Source organism: Micropterus dolomieu, linkage group LG07 (genome assembly GCF_021292245.1).
Source record: "Micropterus dolomieu isolate WLL.071019.BEF.003 ecotype Adirondacks linkage group LG07, ASM2129224v1, whole genome shotgun sequence".
NCBI classification, from domain to species: domain Eukaryota; kingdom Metazoa; phylum Chordata; class Actinopteri; order Centrarchiformes; family Centrarchidae; genus Micropterus; species Micropterus dolomieu.
In genome coordinates, this window is record NC_060156.1 from 5347784 (window position 1) to 5363407 (window position 15624).

Genomic DNA, 15624 nt, shown 5'->3' on the forward strand with positions numbered 1-15624 from the left:
AGCTAATCCTAAAGGCTGAAGATACTGTTTATTCAATTTTTGTCCTTTTAAAACTCACTAATTTTGCGCTACAGCAAATGCTTCCCAGTTAGTGTCACTTTTAAGTGTGTTTTTAAGCTAGATTAAGGTTACCTACATAGTTTTGTTCTTAGAAGACCTACCAGCTACAGGTCCACTTTGCTCTGTGGTAGTCCTCAAGCTAATGTTGTCGAGCCTTCAGAAACTTACCCAATGATAAAGAAATATGCTTTACAAGCAAGTTCTTGTGTATTTTATCAGCACAAGACTTTACACTGAAATTACCTCAGAGTTCTTGTTTATGCTGTGAACCCATGGCAACAGCTAACTCAGTGGATATAAGGAGATGCTTTGAAAGAGACATTACTGTTTCACTAATATTTCAGACTAATCCCTGGTGCTCTTCTCTTTCTCCTCCCATGCCTTTCTCCCTTGTTTTAAGCGGTCAGACTCCTTTCTGTTCTGTGTCTCTCTCTCCGCACATGCATGTAAAATTATGATATGATGCCCCAATGCTGTCAATTAAATCCTAATTAATATGTAATATATAAATCACTGCCATTAATGACGGATCATTCACAAAGGGGTAAGATCCTTGAAAGAGTGCATTGCATTTTGTGCAGTTTTTTCTGTAAGTGGATAAAGTTTCTCTATTCAGCTGTGTGCAGCAGCATCAAACAGTTCCTAAACAAGATAAATGTTAGCTTATGCTAAATTAATTATTATTGAAATTAATTATAATTGGATATGTTTAGGCAATTTTAGGAATGAAAAATTCCATGTTTTTATGTAATGGCTCTGTCCTTTTTTTTTTAATTGTTTACTTACTATGTTAATCACCCATACAGCTATATTCTCTTATCCTGTTTTAAGAAGTAGTGCCGTGTTTCTATCTGTTGCCTTCTATCTGACCCTTGCCTCCCATTTCTGTAAGCTACTCCATTTCTCTGTAACATAAGTGAGTGTAGAGATAACTGTGAGATCGCTACCACTGGAATTAATTCATCACATTTTATTCTCTATAGCTAACGAGAGAGTACATTATATGGAAAATGTAGGTCGGGAAGAAAGGTCAGTGGAGGTTCATCTGCTAGTCAAAGATCATCAAGTTAGCCACTGTTTTACAGCGGCAATGGGAAACTGTATGCTCTGTTGCTTTTTGTGCTTCCAGTGCAGCTGTCATCATGAATAAAAGCTTTGGGCTCACAGCCTCCAGCGCTGAATATATAAACACAGATTCAACATAAGCCATCAGGCCTCTGCTGCTAGAGGTGCAAAGCCAGGTCACTGACACTCCAGAGACATCCAGTCCACTTCGCTTAACTCAAGTGTTCATGTCACAACACTTGTCACAGCATACTTAGATGCACGGAAGTGTACAGTGTAGTAGAAGCATTGTGCTATAAGTTGCGTGGCTTCTGTATCCTGGCACTGCCAGGCTGATCACGACCACGAAAGCCTTATTTATTTATTTTATTTGTGTTGTTTTATGTCCACTAGAATCACATTTTTGTTATTATCACCAGCAAGATGCCTCTTGCCAGGCTGCAGTTTAAAATGAACAAATGAGGTCCGAAATAAAATACACTGTTTCTTGTACATGCAAGGGCAGACAGACAAGTTAGCCACACAGAAATAATCCCTTTCTCTCTCAGACTCATGTTTTCCGCTGCTTCTAATTCTCGTCTGCTGCCTTCTGCTCCTCCCCTCTTTCCCTGCTTTGTGTTAAACCAGCTGTTTCTTCCTGTTATCTTTCTCTCCCTCATTCATTTGCATACAATCTCCCTCTCCTCTTTGCTGTTTTCATTCAGTGCTTCTCTTCCCCTCCGCCTCCAGTCTCTCATTTGGTTTACCTACACTCTCTCTCACTCACTTCCCGTCTCTTCAACCAACCCTCCTCGTTTGTCCCTTATTCCTTCACCCTGTTTTCCTCAGGTCCCTCCATCCTTCCTGCTCATGTCTCATCAAAGGTCCCCCACAAGGAGTTGCACAGATCTGAGCAACTGACATCGGGCTCACCCTCTGTACCAACATGAATTGGACAGCACACTAATAAACGGGAATGGCTCAGCAGCGACTTCACTCATGAAAACCTTCTGGTATTTGTGTTAGTGACTGTACCACATGGAAGGACACATTTGGTGTGAATGCAGACATCGCATATTAACTGAAACATTCCTCAACACAAACTCAAAGTATCACACATTCTGCCTGGTGACACCCCTCACAGACTGACACCTCTCCAAGCTTGCCATCACGCTGCCATCACACTTGATATTGCCCTTTTCTTCTCAGTCTATCGTTGCATTTCCATCCACTTTTCCTTGACCATTGCTGTTGTGGCAATTCTGAAAAGTTATCCTGCTTTTGCTCCTTTATTTCTCTCTCTCGTTCTCTTCCCTCTCCTTCCTCTGACTCTTAACCTCATGGTGAAACTGGCTAACTGGGGTGAGATGATATCAATGCAAGGCTTAGGAATTAAACTCCACTGTCAACTCTGCAAGGGAACAATACGTTGTATAGTTCCTGGTGGGTTTAATGAAGTCCTCTTCTGCTCCTATCTGTCATTCTCTCAAAAAGTTTTGTTTTTTTATAATATTTTAAACATTGTTGTTCTCTTTTAAGTTTTTAATTCCATCAAATGATTTTTATATATGAAAATATGATTTGCTCTATTTTGTATTTAATCTGCCTTGCCCCATTTCATGGATCTGCTGCTCTGTTTTAAAGGGTAGTTGGAAAGAAGGTCAATATCTTTCTCATGTGTAGAGATATGTCTTAAGAGGTTGTTAGCCAAGCTTAGCACAAAGAATAGAAGCAGGAGAAAAGAGTTGCTTTCACTGTTGTGTTTAAAAAAATTCCAAATCTGTTATATTTGCACATTTTTTCTGTTTTGAACACATTTTCTGCTTCCAGTGTTAAGCTAGCCTAAAAATATCTTGGACTCTAAACTCCGAAATTAAATCGATACTGACCTTCTCTACCAGCTTTTTGCAAGAAAGTAAACAAGCATAATTCTATTTAAATGTGCGAAACTGAATCAAAATTCTGAGGAAATTGTTTATCTGTTTTCGTATACTCTAAATATTTGTTTTGTGAAAATAACTGTAGTGGTGTAGGCACAGCTGGGAGTGTTATTTTGAAATGACCCAACCATCAAGATAATAGTGGGTCTGGCTGAAACATAAAGAGCAGTGTAAGGCCCCTATCAGACAGAATGTGTTTTTTGCAGTGAGACGGGCCTTTTTTAAATTGTTTTCTATTGGCAGTGAGCATTTTGCGGATGTTTATGCGCCTTGGGCACCTGCTGCACCTTGCGTTTTTTAAGGAGTGCTCTGAGCGCACGAAGTTTAAAAAAATTCAACTCTGGGCAGAAAAGCACCCAACGTCATTCACGTTTTTTTCCATTGTCTAATCAAATGAATGGAGAGACGGGCCCTCAGTTGTGGTAATGGAAGTTTACAGTTGCTTGGATTGTCCGACGGCAACAAACTGTCACCGACTCATCCTAAAATAAGCCTTGAACCGACCATCATTAAGACGAAGCTCCTGGACCAACTGGTGGTACTACCAGTGGTGTCTCCCCTTTCTGAGGGTCTCCTGGACCCACACGGATCTCCGTTTCCTGTGTCCTGCGTGTTTGTTCACCTCTCAACCCTCAAACAATGCCAGAGCAAGCGCCCTCCGTTGGTCTATTTTTATTTTTTTTTTAAAGAAGATGTTTTTGGCAACAACACATAAAAAAACGCAGCGCACTGCTCTTTTCCAAATTCAACCGAAAAGGCACCTCACGTTTTCAACCGCAACAAAACACTTTCTGTCTGATCGGGGCCTAAGGGCGTTGATATTCACTGGATGCTTCCTTCACACTTCAACTACACCACCGTACAGCTGTTTTCTTGCACAGCTCAACCAATGAAGATGATTTATTAATATTGTTTAGTAAAATGTTTACAACTGTGACCAAAGGATATATCTTTCTGAACTGTATGTTGAAAATCATTTCAGAGAATAAAGACAGGCTTACTCTTGACTTGTCTTACGCTACAGTGTATATATGTTGTTCGAGAAAGATTACCGGGCTGTTGTTGAGTGCTTGGGCAAAGCATTGTACTTTTCTTGACAGTTTTTGTGTGGTGTGCTTTAGCTCCTGTTCTCTCCAGGAAGTATATAGTAAAATATATATACACACTTCTCATATTTCACTGTGTCTTGAGGCTACAGGAATATGAGGCAATTACTAGGCTGCTGGAGGAGCTTCCACGAAAATCCATGTATCAGATGTTTGCTTCAGGTCACTTCAAATTCAGAGGATATTACGCCACATTATTTCGCAGAAAAGTTATTGCTTGCTTTTGAAGAAGTATTTCCATGGGCTGAATCTTGCTTCTTTAGCTCTTATGAAGAATGTATTGGGCAATGTTATTTAATTTTAGGGCTGCTTCCTTTTGGACAGATGACAGACCTTTTTTGTTTATTTGTTTTTTTTTAAATGCATGCTATACTTGCCAGACCCACTGGAGCGCCTAACCGAAAACTACATGATTTTCTTTATAAATCATTTAATATTTCATATGTACATATTCTTTTACATAAACGACAGATCTTTCTTTTTCAAAAGTTTTTCCAAATACAGTAACCTAAATGAAAATTCATTTTTGAATTATATTTTGTTTATTCCAGTTTAATTTATTGGAGGTTATTATAAAATGTCTTGATATATCATCAAGGGCCAGCTTTGCCATCTTTTCAGAGTCAGGTCATATCTTATGGATGCCACAGGTAAGTTGTACAGCTGTATAATTGTGAATTCTTGTGTTGTAACACTTGCATCTCCTACATGTTTATATTTAAAAATAAATATTTTTAATAATAATCTTATCTTGATCTGCCACTCATTATATCTCCCTCTTCTCCGTTTCTTCTGCCTCTAGTATGCCCATGGTTGCTGACCTGATGGAGACGTGCATTGATGATGTCCTCAGTGCTCCTGTCGTTCCCACAGTGACTGCTTTAGATGAGGCCGGACCAAGCAACGCCTATGCTGCTTCCCCCTGTGTCACCAGGGAAGATCCTCTCCCCCTCACTGGTGAGGCTCCTGAAAACCCAGCAAACATACCACAAAGTGAAATCAAAGTGACAATGAACAGGATATAGTAAATTTTGTCGCAAGGCTCAGAAGATAAGATAACCCTAGTATGTATGAATGTGTATTTTGCAGGATAATGCAGTAAAGCTCCTATTACACTTTAAGTTATTTAACCTGCAGAGCTGGTTATATTATTGATGATAATAACATAATAATAAAAATAATTATCATTGTTGTTATTATATTAATAATGTAAATGTATTAGTAAGTAAACAAAATAACTTCTGGAGAAATACAGTAAAAAGGGGTACATAATATATATATTACTTGTATTTTCATTATAATGTTATGTATTTTTCTTATTGTGCATACATTGACAGGTTACAATGCAGTTGTATGCGAGTGTGTATTTAAGTTTAACGTTGTCTCTTTAGAAGCAGCGTCTCGTCTAAAGCAGCTGGCGTTGGAGAGCAGTCCGCTTCTGGCTGCTCCAAGGAATAACATCAATGTCAATATGGCCATGAACAATCTGGTGGGTATAGTAGTAGTAGTAGTAGTAAGAATAGTAACAAATGTTTTGTTTGGTCCAAGCCCCAGCATAGAGAAGTTACCGTACAGGCAGCATAGCGTGTATTACAGTTCAGTAACAACCATGTTTTTCTCTTCTTTTAAAAAAAAAAATGTATTAATACATTTATTTTTTGAATGGGATGTGTGTGCCCCGTCTGACCATGCTCCAACAGGAGGATGTGGTGAAGATCACAGAGAAGTGTGGTCTGAGCAGTACAGGCAATAGTCCAGTCGTCACTCCACTGCGCACCCCAGAGGATCTGAAGAGTAACATCCTGAAAGCACAAGCCGAGGCTGCTGCCCTCAAGGTGACTAACAGACCCCACAAAGCTGGACGAAAACTGAGAAAAGGATAAAAAGAAACCTTAGATAGTACAAATATTTTTCATTAGTCATATAATTACTAATTCAGTATTTTTACTCTTGCTTTAACAAATCATTTTTTCTAAAGATATATTTTTGGGGCATTTTTAGCCTATATTATAGAGTTGATAGATGACAGGAACTCATAGGGGAGAAAGATGGGGAAATGACAACACAGGTCCCCAACTGGACTTGAACCAGGGGCATTGTGGTTCGTGGTCTGCACTGTTTATCATTTGGCTCATAACTTAATAAATATATCAGTTTGTTAAAGTAGTAAATAGTAAACTGGAAAATGACTGCAGCTGTCCTTCCAGATTGGTGATGTGCAGATTTGGCAAATAAACTAAAACTTTAGTAAAACTGAAGTTAGCTAATTGGTCCATGATTATTTTGTAGTTTTGAATTTTTTTTATTTATTATTATTTGAAAACTTTTTTTGGGTGAAAGGGTGAAATACTTTTTATAAGAGCACTCTTCGTGCTTGTTACTCCCACCTTTTGATGCTTTTGATTGGCTTAGGAAATTGAAATACAAGTATATTTATGTATAGTAGCCTAGGCCGTCTGACTTTCTAGCCTCTCCACTCCTTTTAATATGACATCCGTTAGAGTTTACACGAACCGTGTGGGCTTAAGTTTCACAGCAGAATTAAATCATCACAGCTAAAAGATATCAGTAATCTGAAAAACATCCATGTTAATGTCGTATTTGTGACAGTACTGTGCTATCAATTGAGATGGAGATGGATGGCTGTATTTGTCACCTACCCCTCTGTCCCTCTGTCTATTCATGTACCTCTCTCTCCCTGCTCCCCTGTGTAGGGATCTCTGGAGGAACAAGTTGTAATGGTTGGAGATAAAAATTGTAACTTGCATGAAGCTTCTGCCAGGTATGACCACATACTGTAATACCTCATTATTAGAGTACATTCTGAAGATAAAGAATTATTGTGATTAATTATTGTAAACAATCACATTTTCTTAAACCAAATGTTAAAATTCTAAAGATTCTAAACAATGCTAAATATTTATAGTTTTTTCAGCATCATACTCAGTATTCTCCTTTTTAAACCATAAGTACAGCCAGTCAGTACAGAGCGCACATAGACAGGAGGAGAAGCCATTGTCACTAATGCTCTATTGTCTTTTAACTGGGCCTGTTCCCTCCTCCTCCATCTTCCTGAGTCATGCCAACTGTCAACACATTGTCTCAGCCAACCACAGGGCTCCCTGCTGCAAGAGCTGATTAACTATTTGAATATTCATGAGGATTATTAGCATAGCTCACAACATTACATCACTTACAGCTCATCCTTACAAGCAAGCCTCTGTCTGTCTTGCATCAGAAGCAGTCAGTGGAAATGAGCCGCATTATATTGTCACAATATAAAATATATATAAACATTTAAAAGATACCATTTTCTCAGTCCCCCATTCAGTTCTTGATTAATGTTGAATTTCTATGTTACTGTGAGGAGATTTTACTTATACTTAAATATTTCATGCAGAAAAAGCACATTATGTAGAGGCACCAAATCACTGGCAGAAATTGAATATATGTATGTCTGTTTTCAGGTTGAAGGTGCGTACCGGGCGAATGGGCAGTAACACATCACTGTCCGTTAGCAGTCGCCCTGACATCCAAGACTCATGGGACCTGCTCAAGCCATCCTCACTGGTCTCATCGGCAGGAACCAGGTCAGTCTGTGTGTCTGTATGTACTCGATGCTTTTGTGTGCAGTTTTTACTTTGTATGTGAAAAGGACACTCGAGGTTGTCTAACTGGTTCTGAATGTATTCATTATTCCTACTGTGGCTGCTTAATGAAAGCAAGACAGAAACTGGAGACAGATTAGCGGAGGAGGGAATCTTAGCTACAGATTCCTAATCCTTTTGTGAGGACACACACTTTTTTTCCCTCTTCTTTTATCTAACTTTAAAGGTGGGAAATGTGATTCTGGAGTAATCCAGTACCATGACAAATACCTTGATATAGAGCGAACAACGGCACAGCAAATAATGTAACTAGCCAAGTTGTGGGTTGAATGAAAATGAAATGTAATGAAAATTACCTACGTTTCTTCAAAATAACAATCTGCATCTTCAGGAAATCCTTCACACACAAGTTTTGTCACTGATTATTTCTATACTATCCAGATTAGGATGCAGTAAGCTTGTACAGTTGACTCTGCCAATAACTTAAAGCACACCTTGTATAATGATAACATTCACTTTACCTACTTTGGCTGTTCGGATTGGAGAGCAGGAACAAAGAACGGGCTTTGACCATTCAGATCTTAAGAAGAAATAAATAATGTAATAATAGCAAGAATATGAAAAATAAGGTTAGAGTAAAAACCAGGGTGCACTCAGATAACACACAGGCAGGTGCACAACTGCTTTTACATCAGTGGCATCAACCTTACCGGCACAGTTCCTGTGTCCTTGCTGTGTAATTTTATCTTACAGACACTTATATAGGCCTGCGTTCCCATTAAGAAATATATAACACAATATTTCACACTGACGCGTTTCTTATTCTTTGCTGACATCTGTTGGCATCTTCCACCAATGTGTATGTGTGTATGTGTGTGTGTGAGTCACATGACTTGAGTTCTGCCTGGATACTGCTGGCGTCCCTGCTCAATAAGTGTTTACAGTAGGATGGTACAAAAAGACATAGAGACGCTTTACCAGAAAGTTCACAAAGGCTGTATGTTCCATACAGCCTCATCCATGCAGTAAATGCTCACACTGTTCAGTCTGGAAAATATAGAATCACTTGCTGTGCTGAAACAAAAAAACTTATTGACGAATTAGTCAATCAAGAAAAAACTTTCTTGCAAGCATCCAGCTTTTCTTTGTTTAGTACCATTGTAAAAATACCTCCTTTGGATTGTTGGTTGTGCAAAACAATTTTTGTGCGGTTGTAATGGTCTTCATCATATGAACAAGAAAATTACCATAAAGGTAAAATCCAATCAAATGTTTCTTATACCACCCTATCTCAAGGATGGGGAACCTCAAATAAATTTCCACATTAGGTTGAACAGAAAGCTAAAATTCTCTGTCCATGGCTCATTTGTTTTTCTCGTTACGTTCATCAGTGCGGAGAGGCTAGCTGAAGATTTAAACCCTGGTGTTCCCAAGATGCCCTCTGAATCTGCCAGCGACAGCACGGCACCAAAGGTAACATGACAGTGAATAGTTGAAATATAATTGATAGTTAAATTACATTTGCAATGAAATGGAGAATTTGTATAGGTTTCTTTTGTGTTGTGCTATAAGACTATGTAATTCTGCAGGTTAAAGCAGAGGAAGGTGACATGCACAAGACCGCCCCACTGTCTGAAAACCTGATCGATTTCACAGATCCAACTCCTGTGGTAAGGTTTACCCTACTGTAGAACTCCTGCAATGATTTGTTGATTTGTAATTTAATGATTTAACCTTTGCAAAAAACAGGCTTTATTGGCTCACATAAGAATACTAAGAAGGGGAGGTACTGGATTTTATGATATATATGATTCGAATATTAGTTTAGTTCTCATTTTTATTGCAAAGGTGATATTAACTTATCTCAATTCCCAGGTGGTTAGCCTTGATATGCCGCTGTTGTTTTTTCCAATAATCTTATAACCACATTGTTTGCCGTCTGATATAATTAGGCACTCTGGTGATGAACTGAACATGCTAGGGAGAAAGAGGCGCTTAGATATTTGGCGTCACGCCGGTCGGAGAATATACGGCCTGTAATATTTTGTCTCCTCATTATACTGAGAAAAAGAAAGAGAGATTTTATTAATATTTATTTTTATTTTTTTATTTTAGTGTCATTCTTCGTCAACAATATTGCGTGTTAATTTAGTCAAGGCCAGCGTTTAAGGACATTGTCGCCGTCGCGTTTTAGTCGGGGGGAAAAAGGTCCTTAACGGATATATTTAATTTAGTTTCGTCTGACGAAAATACCACTACTTAATTACCCTCATTCAGAAATGTCAAACCCAAGTCTGCAGCCCTGACAGTGTGGCTGCAACACTACCAGGCTTTAGTGGACAGGCAGGTGAAACTGAAAGGGAAAATGACACTTAATTTGGTGCTTTATGTAATTCAGTTTTTTAGCAGTGTTGTGTTTGGAACTAGACTTGTGATCTATTTGCGTAACAGCTAACATGGGTGAATGCACTCTTATACATTGGTACGGTCGACAGAGTGTGACAACATGTTTCTGTTCTTCCAGCTACCACCAGTGCAGCAGCCCAAACCGGTCATCACACCTCGCTGGATCATTCCTACAGCTGCTGTGAGTCATCTGTTTTCACCTGTCTAATTTTTCTCCCGTTCAGCTGTCTACCTGTCTATCTGGCCCGGATTGTTTCTTGTGTTGTGTCTTATTTTTCCCCCACAGGTTCTTCTGAAATGTTCTAGGTTTTGATGTGTATTTAATTAAAGTTTTGTCCAATGCTCTGAAACAGTTGATGCCATTGCCATTTTTCCTATATGCACTTGCATAGTTGCTGTTCACTATGGCTGATGTAGAGGCTATATAGACACTGACCTCCTTCCTTCTCCCTCATCCCCTTCTAATGCAGCCTCCTGGCGCCTTTACTAACGGCCTGCTCGACCTTGACCCCCCTGCTAAGGTCATCCCTCTTCTCCCTGCAGATGGGGGAGCAGCTCTCACCCCAGCCCTCCCCCACCTCGCTCACGCACGTAACACCAACTCCGCCAGGTAAAATTCTTGAGATGTGAAGCAATTTGTAAAGCAAGCTTGGTAGATGCTGACCCCTGCTGATCGAGCAGGAAAATGTCTCCTGGAGCTGAAACCATAATGCATAAAAGTATGAGGTGGACTGAATCGCTTGGAACTCGCTGCTTGGCCTTGCTACTCTGAGAAATCATGAGCTCACTTTGAGGCTTCGACATTGTTTCTTTCTGTAAAACAGAGCTAGTCACTGCAGAAGCAGCTCATCCTGGAGAGGAGTCCCTGATAAGTACAGAAAGGGTGCAATATTTCTGATGAAGCCTGTTGTAACACAAAGTTGTCTTATTGGAAACTGTTTGAGAAGAGAACAAACTTTATACATAATTACTCATGCACACAGAGCTAAATAATGTGATTATCAGTATTGCACTGTGACTCAGTGCACACAGTTACAACTAAGAACGTGCGTACCTAGAGCGTCAGCTATGCACCTCAACCATGTGATGGATATCTTATCTCTGTTCTTTATGACATTTGGATTTTTGTGTGTTTTATGAATGCAGCAATGGATTCAATCTTTTTAAAATGGTATTTTGCAGGGCTAATGTGCTCGTAACATGGTCATCAACATGAAAGGTTTATATTTAATGCTTTCAGCAGCCAAAGTCTTTCTGACTCGTTCCTCTCCTGTGTCCCACAGCACTGTGGGTCAACAGCCAGCCTCGGAGGATGGAGCCAAACCCAGAGGTCTCCTGACCACTGAGCTCTGATGGAGGAATGAGGAGCAGCCAACGTTGTCGGCCTCCCTGACTGCTTTCTCACCTCACCTCATCACACCCATCCCCCTCCCATCCACACACAAGCAAGCTGGGCCAGGTGTGCTGAACACTGAGGGCTAAGAGGAAAGTTGAACCAGGGAAGAGGCAGCTTACAAGCACCACAAACACATACTGAACAAACTGAACTAAGTAAACAGGAAAATAATAGGACTATGATACAGTTTTTCATGATAACATGACACAAAGCCTAGTGTTTGTAAAATACTCCAGTATTTTAAGAATTTTAAGAAACATTTTAAGAACACCCAACTTGTGAATCTCCTGTTTGAGTTCTCTGTCATTGACCTCCCATTTGCGTAATCCATCCAGTCAACCACACCTTTCTGAGAACTAGCACCAACTCCTTGTAGATGAAAAGTCTTGTTGTTCAACTTGGTTGCTACAGAGTTCGGGTTGGGACTGACACACTACAATCTCATGACACTGTAAGGTGCGTAGCATAACAGCATCCACCGCTGGCTTATGACTTAAAGGGTAGGTTGTCTCTTCTAGTGCTGCTTTCCTCCCCCTGTTTTTTGAATGGTGCTGTTTTATCACTGGTAATTCACACCACTGGATCCCTGCTACTATGAGCTTTTCTGTACACAGATTACACAGCATGTAGAGCTGCTGAGGTACACTGGATGAAGGACTAAAAAGAGAAATCTACAAAAAAGAAAGACGCTTAAAATCTTTATTCTAAGAGATAAAAAAAAAACCCTGGACTCTTGACTCGATGAAACATGCGGATATGATGCTGCACTGTCCTCGTAGCACACTACAAACCTTTTTTGTTAACCCAGTCAATAGAAAATGTGAAACTCGTCTGTTGGCAGCCACTGGATATGAAACCTTCACTGGATTATCTTTGCAACACTGGACCTTGAAAGAACGTTTGACAAAGGAGGACAACTGATGTTTTTATTACCCTGCTCTTAATTTTTATCTTTATTGATGTTTTAATTTGCCCATCGCAGTACTTTTTTTCTTCTTTTTTTTTCCACCACACGTTTTGGTACCAGCATCATGAGGGATTGTCAGTAATGAAAGTTATTTTTTTCTCTCTCTATGTACATGTCTACAATAATATGAAATTTTAACATTTTGTCTTCTTCCACATGTGGCAATTAATTTTATCTTCTAAATCAGCTGTGTAAATGTGACAAGCGGTTGAAATTAACTGTGGTCCCAGTTTTTGCATTACTTAACTGGCTATCTGAAGCCATCATAGACAGTAATGTGACCCTTATAGAACGTGGCTCCTGGTATTAACATGTTGTAGCTGCTGCCCTGCATTATGGAAATGAATGTATTCAAATGGTCTCATCTGAGAATGCTGGACAAGAAGCCACAGTGTGAAAAGTTTTACAACTTGTTAAATTCACAGTTGCTGATGTAGTTTATGACTGGAGGAAACTTGAGAAAAACGTTAAAAGCTGATTTTGTACATTTTGAGGCCTAATTCTACATTTTGTGAGTTGTCAATGAAGAATATCACATCTGCTTAAAAGATAGCATTTTATTTTATTTTTTATCTCAGTACCCCACTTCAATCACTAAGTCTGGACTATTATTCAAGTTATGTCTGTAGTTTTTTCATCGTTATGTTATCATTTTCTGTCTCAAACAAGGGAAGCTGACTGTTTTATAATGTCTTCTTAGCAGTGACGGTTATTTATGCTACTACTCAGTGTAATTGTTCAAATATTACATGATGTCCAAAAGTGTGTTAGCGTACAGTTATAAAGTATTGTCAGTATAATGGCATCAGCTGGCTGTAGATATGAAGTAGTCTTATATATATTTTTTTGAAAATTGTGTTGGCAGTATTGTTACTACACACCGAGAAGATTTCAGCATTGAGGTGTTTTCTAATTACAAACGAAGTAGGAAAGGTATCACTGATTGAACTGAGATTCTGACGTCTCTAATGCAATTTCTATATAAACTTTTTTTCTGGATACCTGAACCAATGTTAAGTAAAGCTTTGCTACAGTAGGACTCAGTTGTTTTTCATTGTTTATGTTGTTTTTTTTTACTACTGCAGAGGATGTTATCTGTGATAACAGCTGGATTCATGCAATGCTAGAGTAGACAGTCTGATTTACAACTGTGCTCTGGACCAGTATTAGGTCTAGTATCTAGATCAGTAAAAAATTGCATCAGCAGAGGGCTTTGTATTCAAAATGGTTTTTTTTTTTTTAAAGTGAGTCTGCATCTGGGTTTATTTGCCCATGTCGCCATGTGTCATCTAATGAAGTGCGGTACTAAACAAAGAGCTTTTTTGACTTGGCATAATTCATTTATTTTTGAGGCCCATCATCACTTAAGTATAAAGGATAAACTTGCCTTTCAGAACAGTTCATATGGTTTTCTCAGATCGTATAATTATAATAATTAAATAGTTCTGTTCTAAATCCTCTGGGAATTTTAATTTACAAATCATAATTTACAAAGAAATCAGACTGATTCTACATATGCTCGTTTGACAATCAGATGCCCACAGTGATGGTGTTGTAACATTTTTTAAGTGAAGAACTATTGAGATAATTAAGATGATGTGAAACCTGTATTCACTCCTTTTAGTCGTCACAGTCGGCTCTCTGACAGTTATTGATTATTGGTTCAACCCCAAACATTTGACAGCATCACAGACCACAGTGTGAGATCTACTAGCTTTTGATACGTACAGTAGGATGAAATAAGCAGTAAGTCTGTCTTGAATTGTTTTTGGTTGAATTTCATTGATGTTCTATCGAGTGTTTAACAATAACATTACCTGCCTTTAAAAAAAACCAGACAGCTCTTTACTTACTGTATATTTACTTTTCAATAATGTGGAATATAGACATTGCAAGAGTCAGGGAACACATCTCTGACTAGGGGGAAAAACATAAAAATACAGTAGTGTATATACAGTACTGTAACCTGTGACCTAATTAACTAAAGAACAAGGTGGAAAGGGTCCACAATAGGTAATGTACATCTTTTTATACATCCTTTATATTGTTCTGTTACAGCGGACGTTTTGACTTGTCATAGTAGGAAAGGCACAGGTGTTACTAATATCTGATGACAGTGAGCCAACATGAACAAAACCAGGACTCTGAAACTGAAGGAACTAAATGGAATCAGTTATTTTATTCTTTACACCTGTGACTTTCAAACTGTGACAAAGACCAATTTATTACCACTGGACTGGAGACGTGAACAAAAATATGCATTTGATAATACACAAGTTAAAAAGAAGAAAAGCAGTAATTCCATCTGCGGACAGGTAGTTATGAATGCCCTTTATTTTTCAATCTTCATTTAATTATCAATAAATTATTAATATGTAACTGTTGCCTAAAAGACATTTTCACTGTTAATTGAGTGAGCAGATGAATGTTATGTTACCATGTCATCACTGTGGCTGTTGGTCTCTGAGCTGTAAAGTAACTGAAGTCCAATAGTCTGTAGTGTATGTTAGCCAATTCACCACTAGATGGCATCACAGTACCGTTTTTACCTTTTTAGGTAGAGGTGGTAGAGTTGAGAAGGGAATTTTTGTCCTCCGGCATCACTGACACTCCAGAAAACATATGTGCTTCATGCATTACTGCAAATATCTCAGTTGTAAGGCATTGGAGTGCTGGGACTTGGGAATTCAGCTCCTCCAAGAAGCTACTTATGCCAAAGAATTTTAACAAGCTCTTTGAAGATGGCACCGTTTAACTTGTATTTTACAATAATAATCAAGGTGCAACATTGTTATGGGAGCACATTTTAAAACAGCAACACAGAGTTTGTCAAAAATGTTTCATTTTCAACTGGAAGCGTTTAATAAATCAGAGAAGTATATACAGTACCAGAGCCTGGTGACTGCATTATGCTAGTCACAACCTCTAGAGTGTAGTGTAGCTCCAGAGTGAGTGCGCCAGATCAGTAGAAGTAGATCTTTTTTTAATCAACTTATGGAATTATCATATTTTTATCTGGCATATTATTAAACATCTACATAAACCCGATCCCTGACTAATACAGGATTTCAGTGAATACTTCCCCCCCTGGGTATAC

General features: G+C 38.7%; 1 protein-coding gene across 4 annotated transcripts in view; it reads left to right on the forward strand.

Moving 5' to 3' along the window:
* Positions 1–13566, forward strand: part of epb41l5 (erythrocyte membrane protein band 4.1 like 5) — a 38597-nt gene extending 25031 nt beyond the window's left edge. For all 4 annotated transcript variants that reach the window (XM_046053163.1, XM_046053167.1, XM_046053164.1 and 1 more), the window contains exons 17-26: positions 4953–5107; positions 5542–5639; positions 5851–5985; positions 6865–6932; positions 7618–7740; positions 9150–9231; positions 9348–9428; positions 10283–10345; positions 10635–10774; positions 11448–13566. In XM_046053163.1, the coding sequence (XP_045909119.1) occupies positions 4953–5107; positions 5542–5639; positions 5851–5985; positions 6865–6932; positions 7618–7740; positions 9150–9231; positions 9348–9428; positions 10283–10345; positions 10635–10774; positions 11448–11517 (1015 nt within the window). In that variant the 3' untranslated portion in view covers positions 11518–13566. The remainder of the gene's footprint in view (positions 1–4952; positions 5108–5541; positions 5640–5850; positions 5986–6864; positions 6933–7617; positions 7741–9149; positions 9232–9347; positions 9429–10282; positions 10346–10634; positions 10775–11447) is intronic.
* The last annotated feature ends 2058 nt before the right edge of the window (positions 13567–15624 follow it).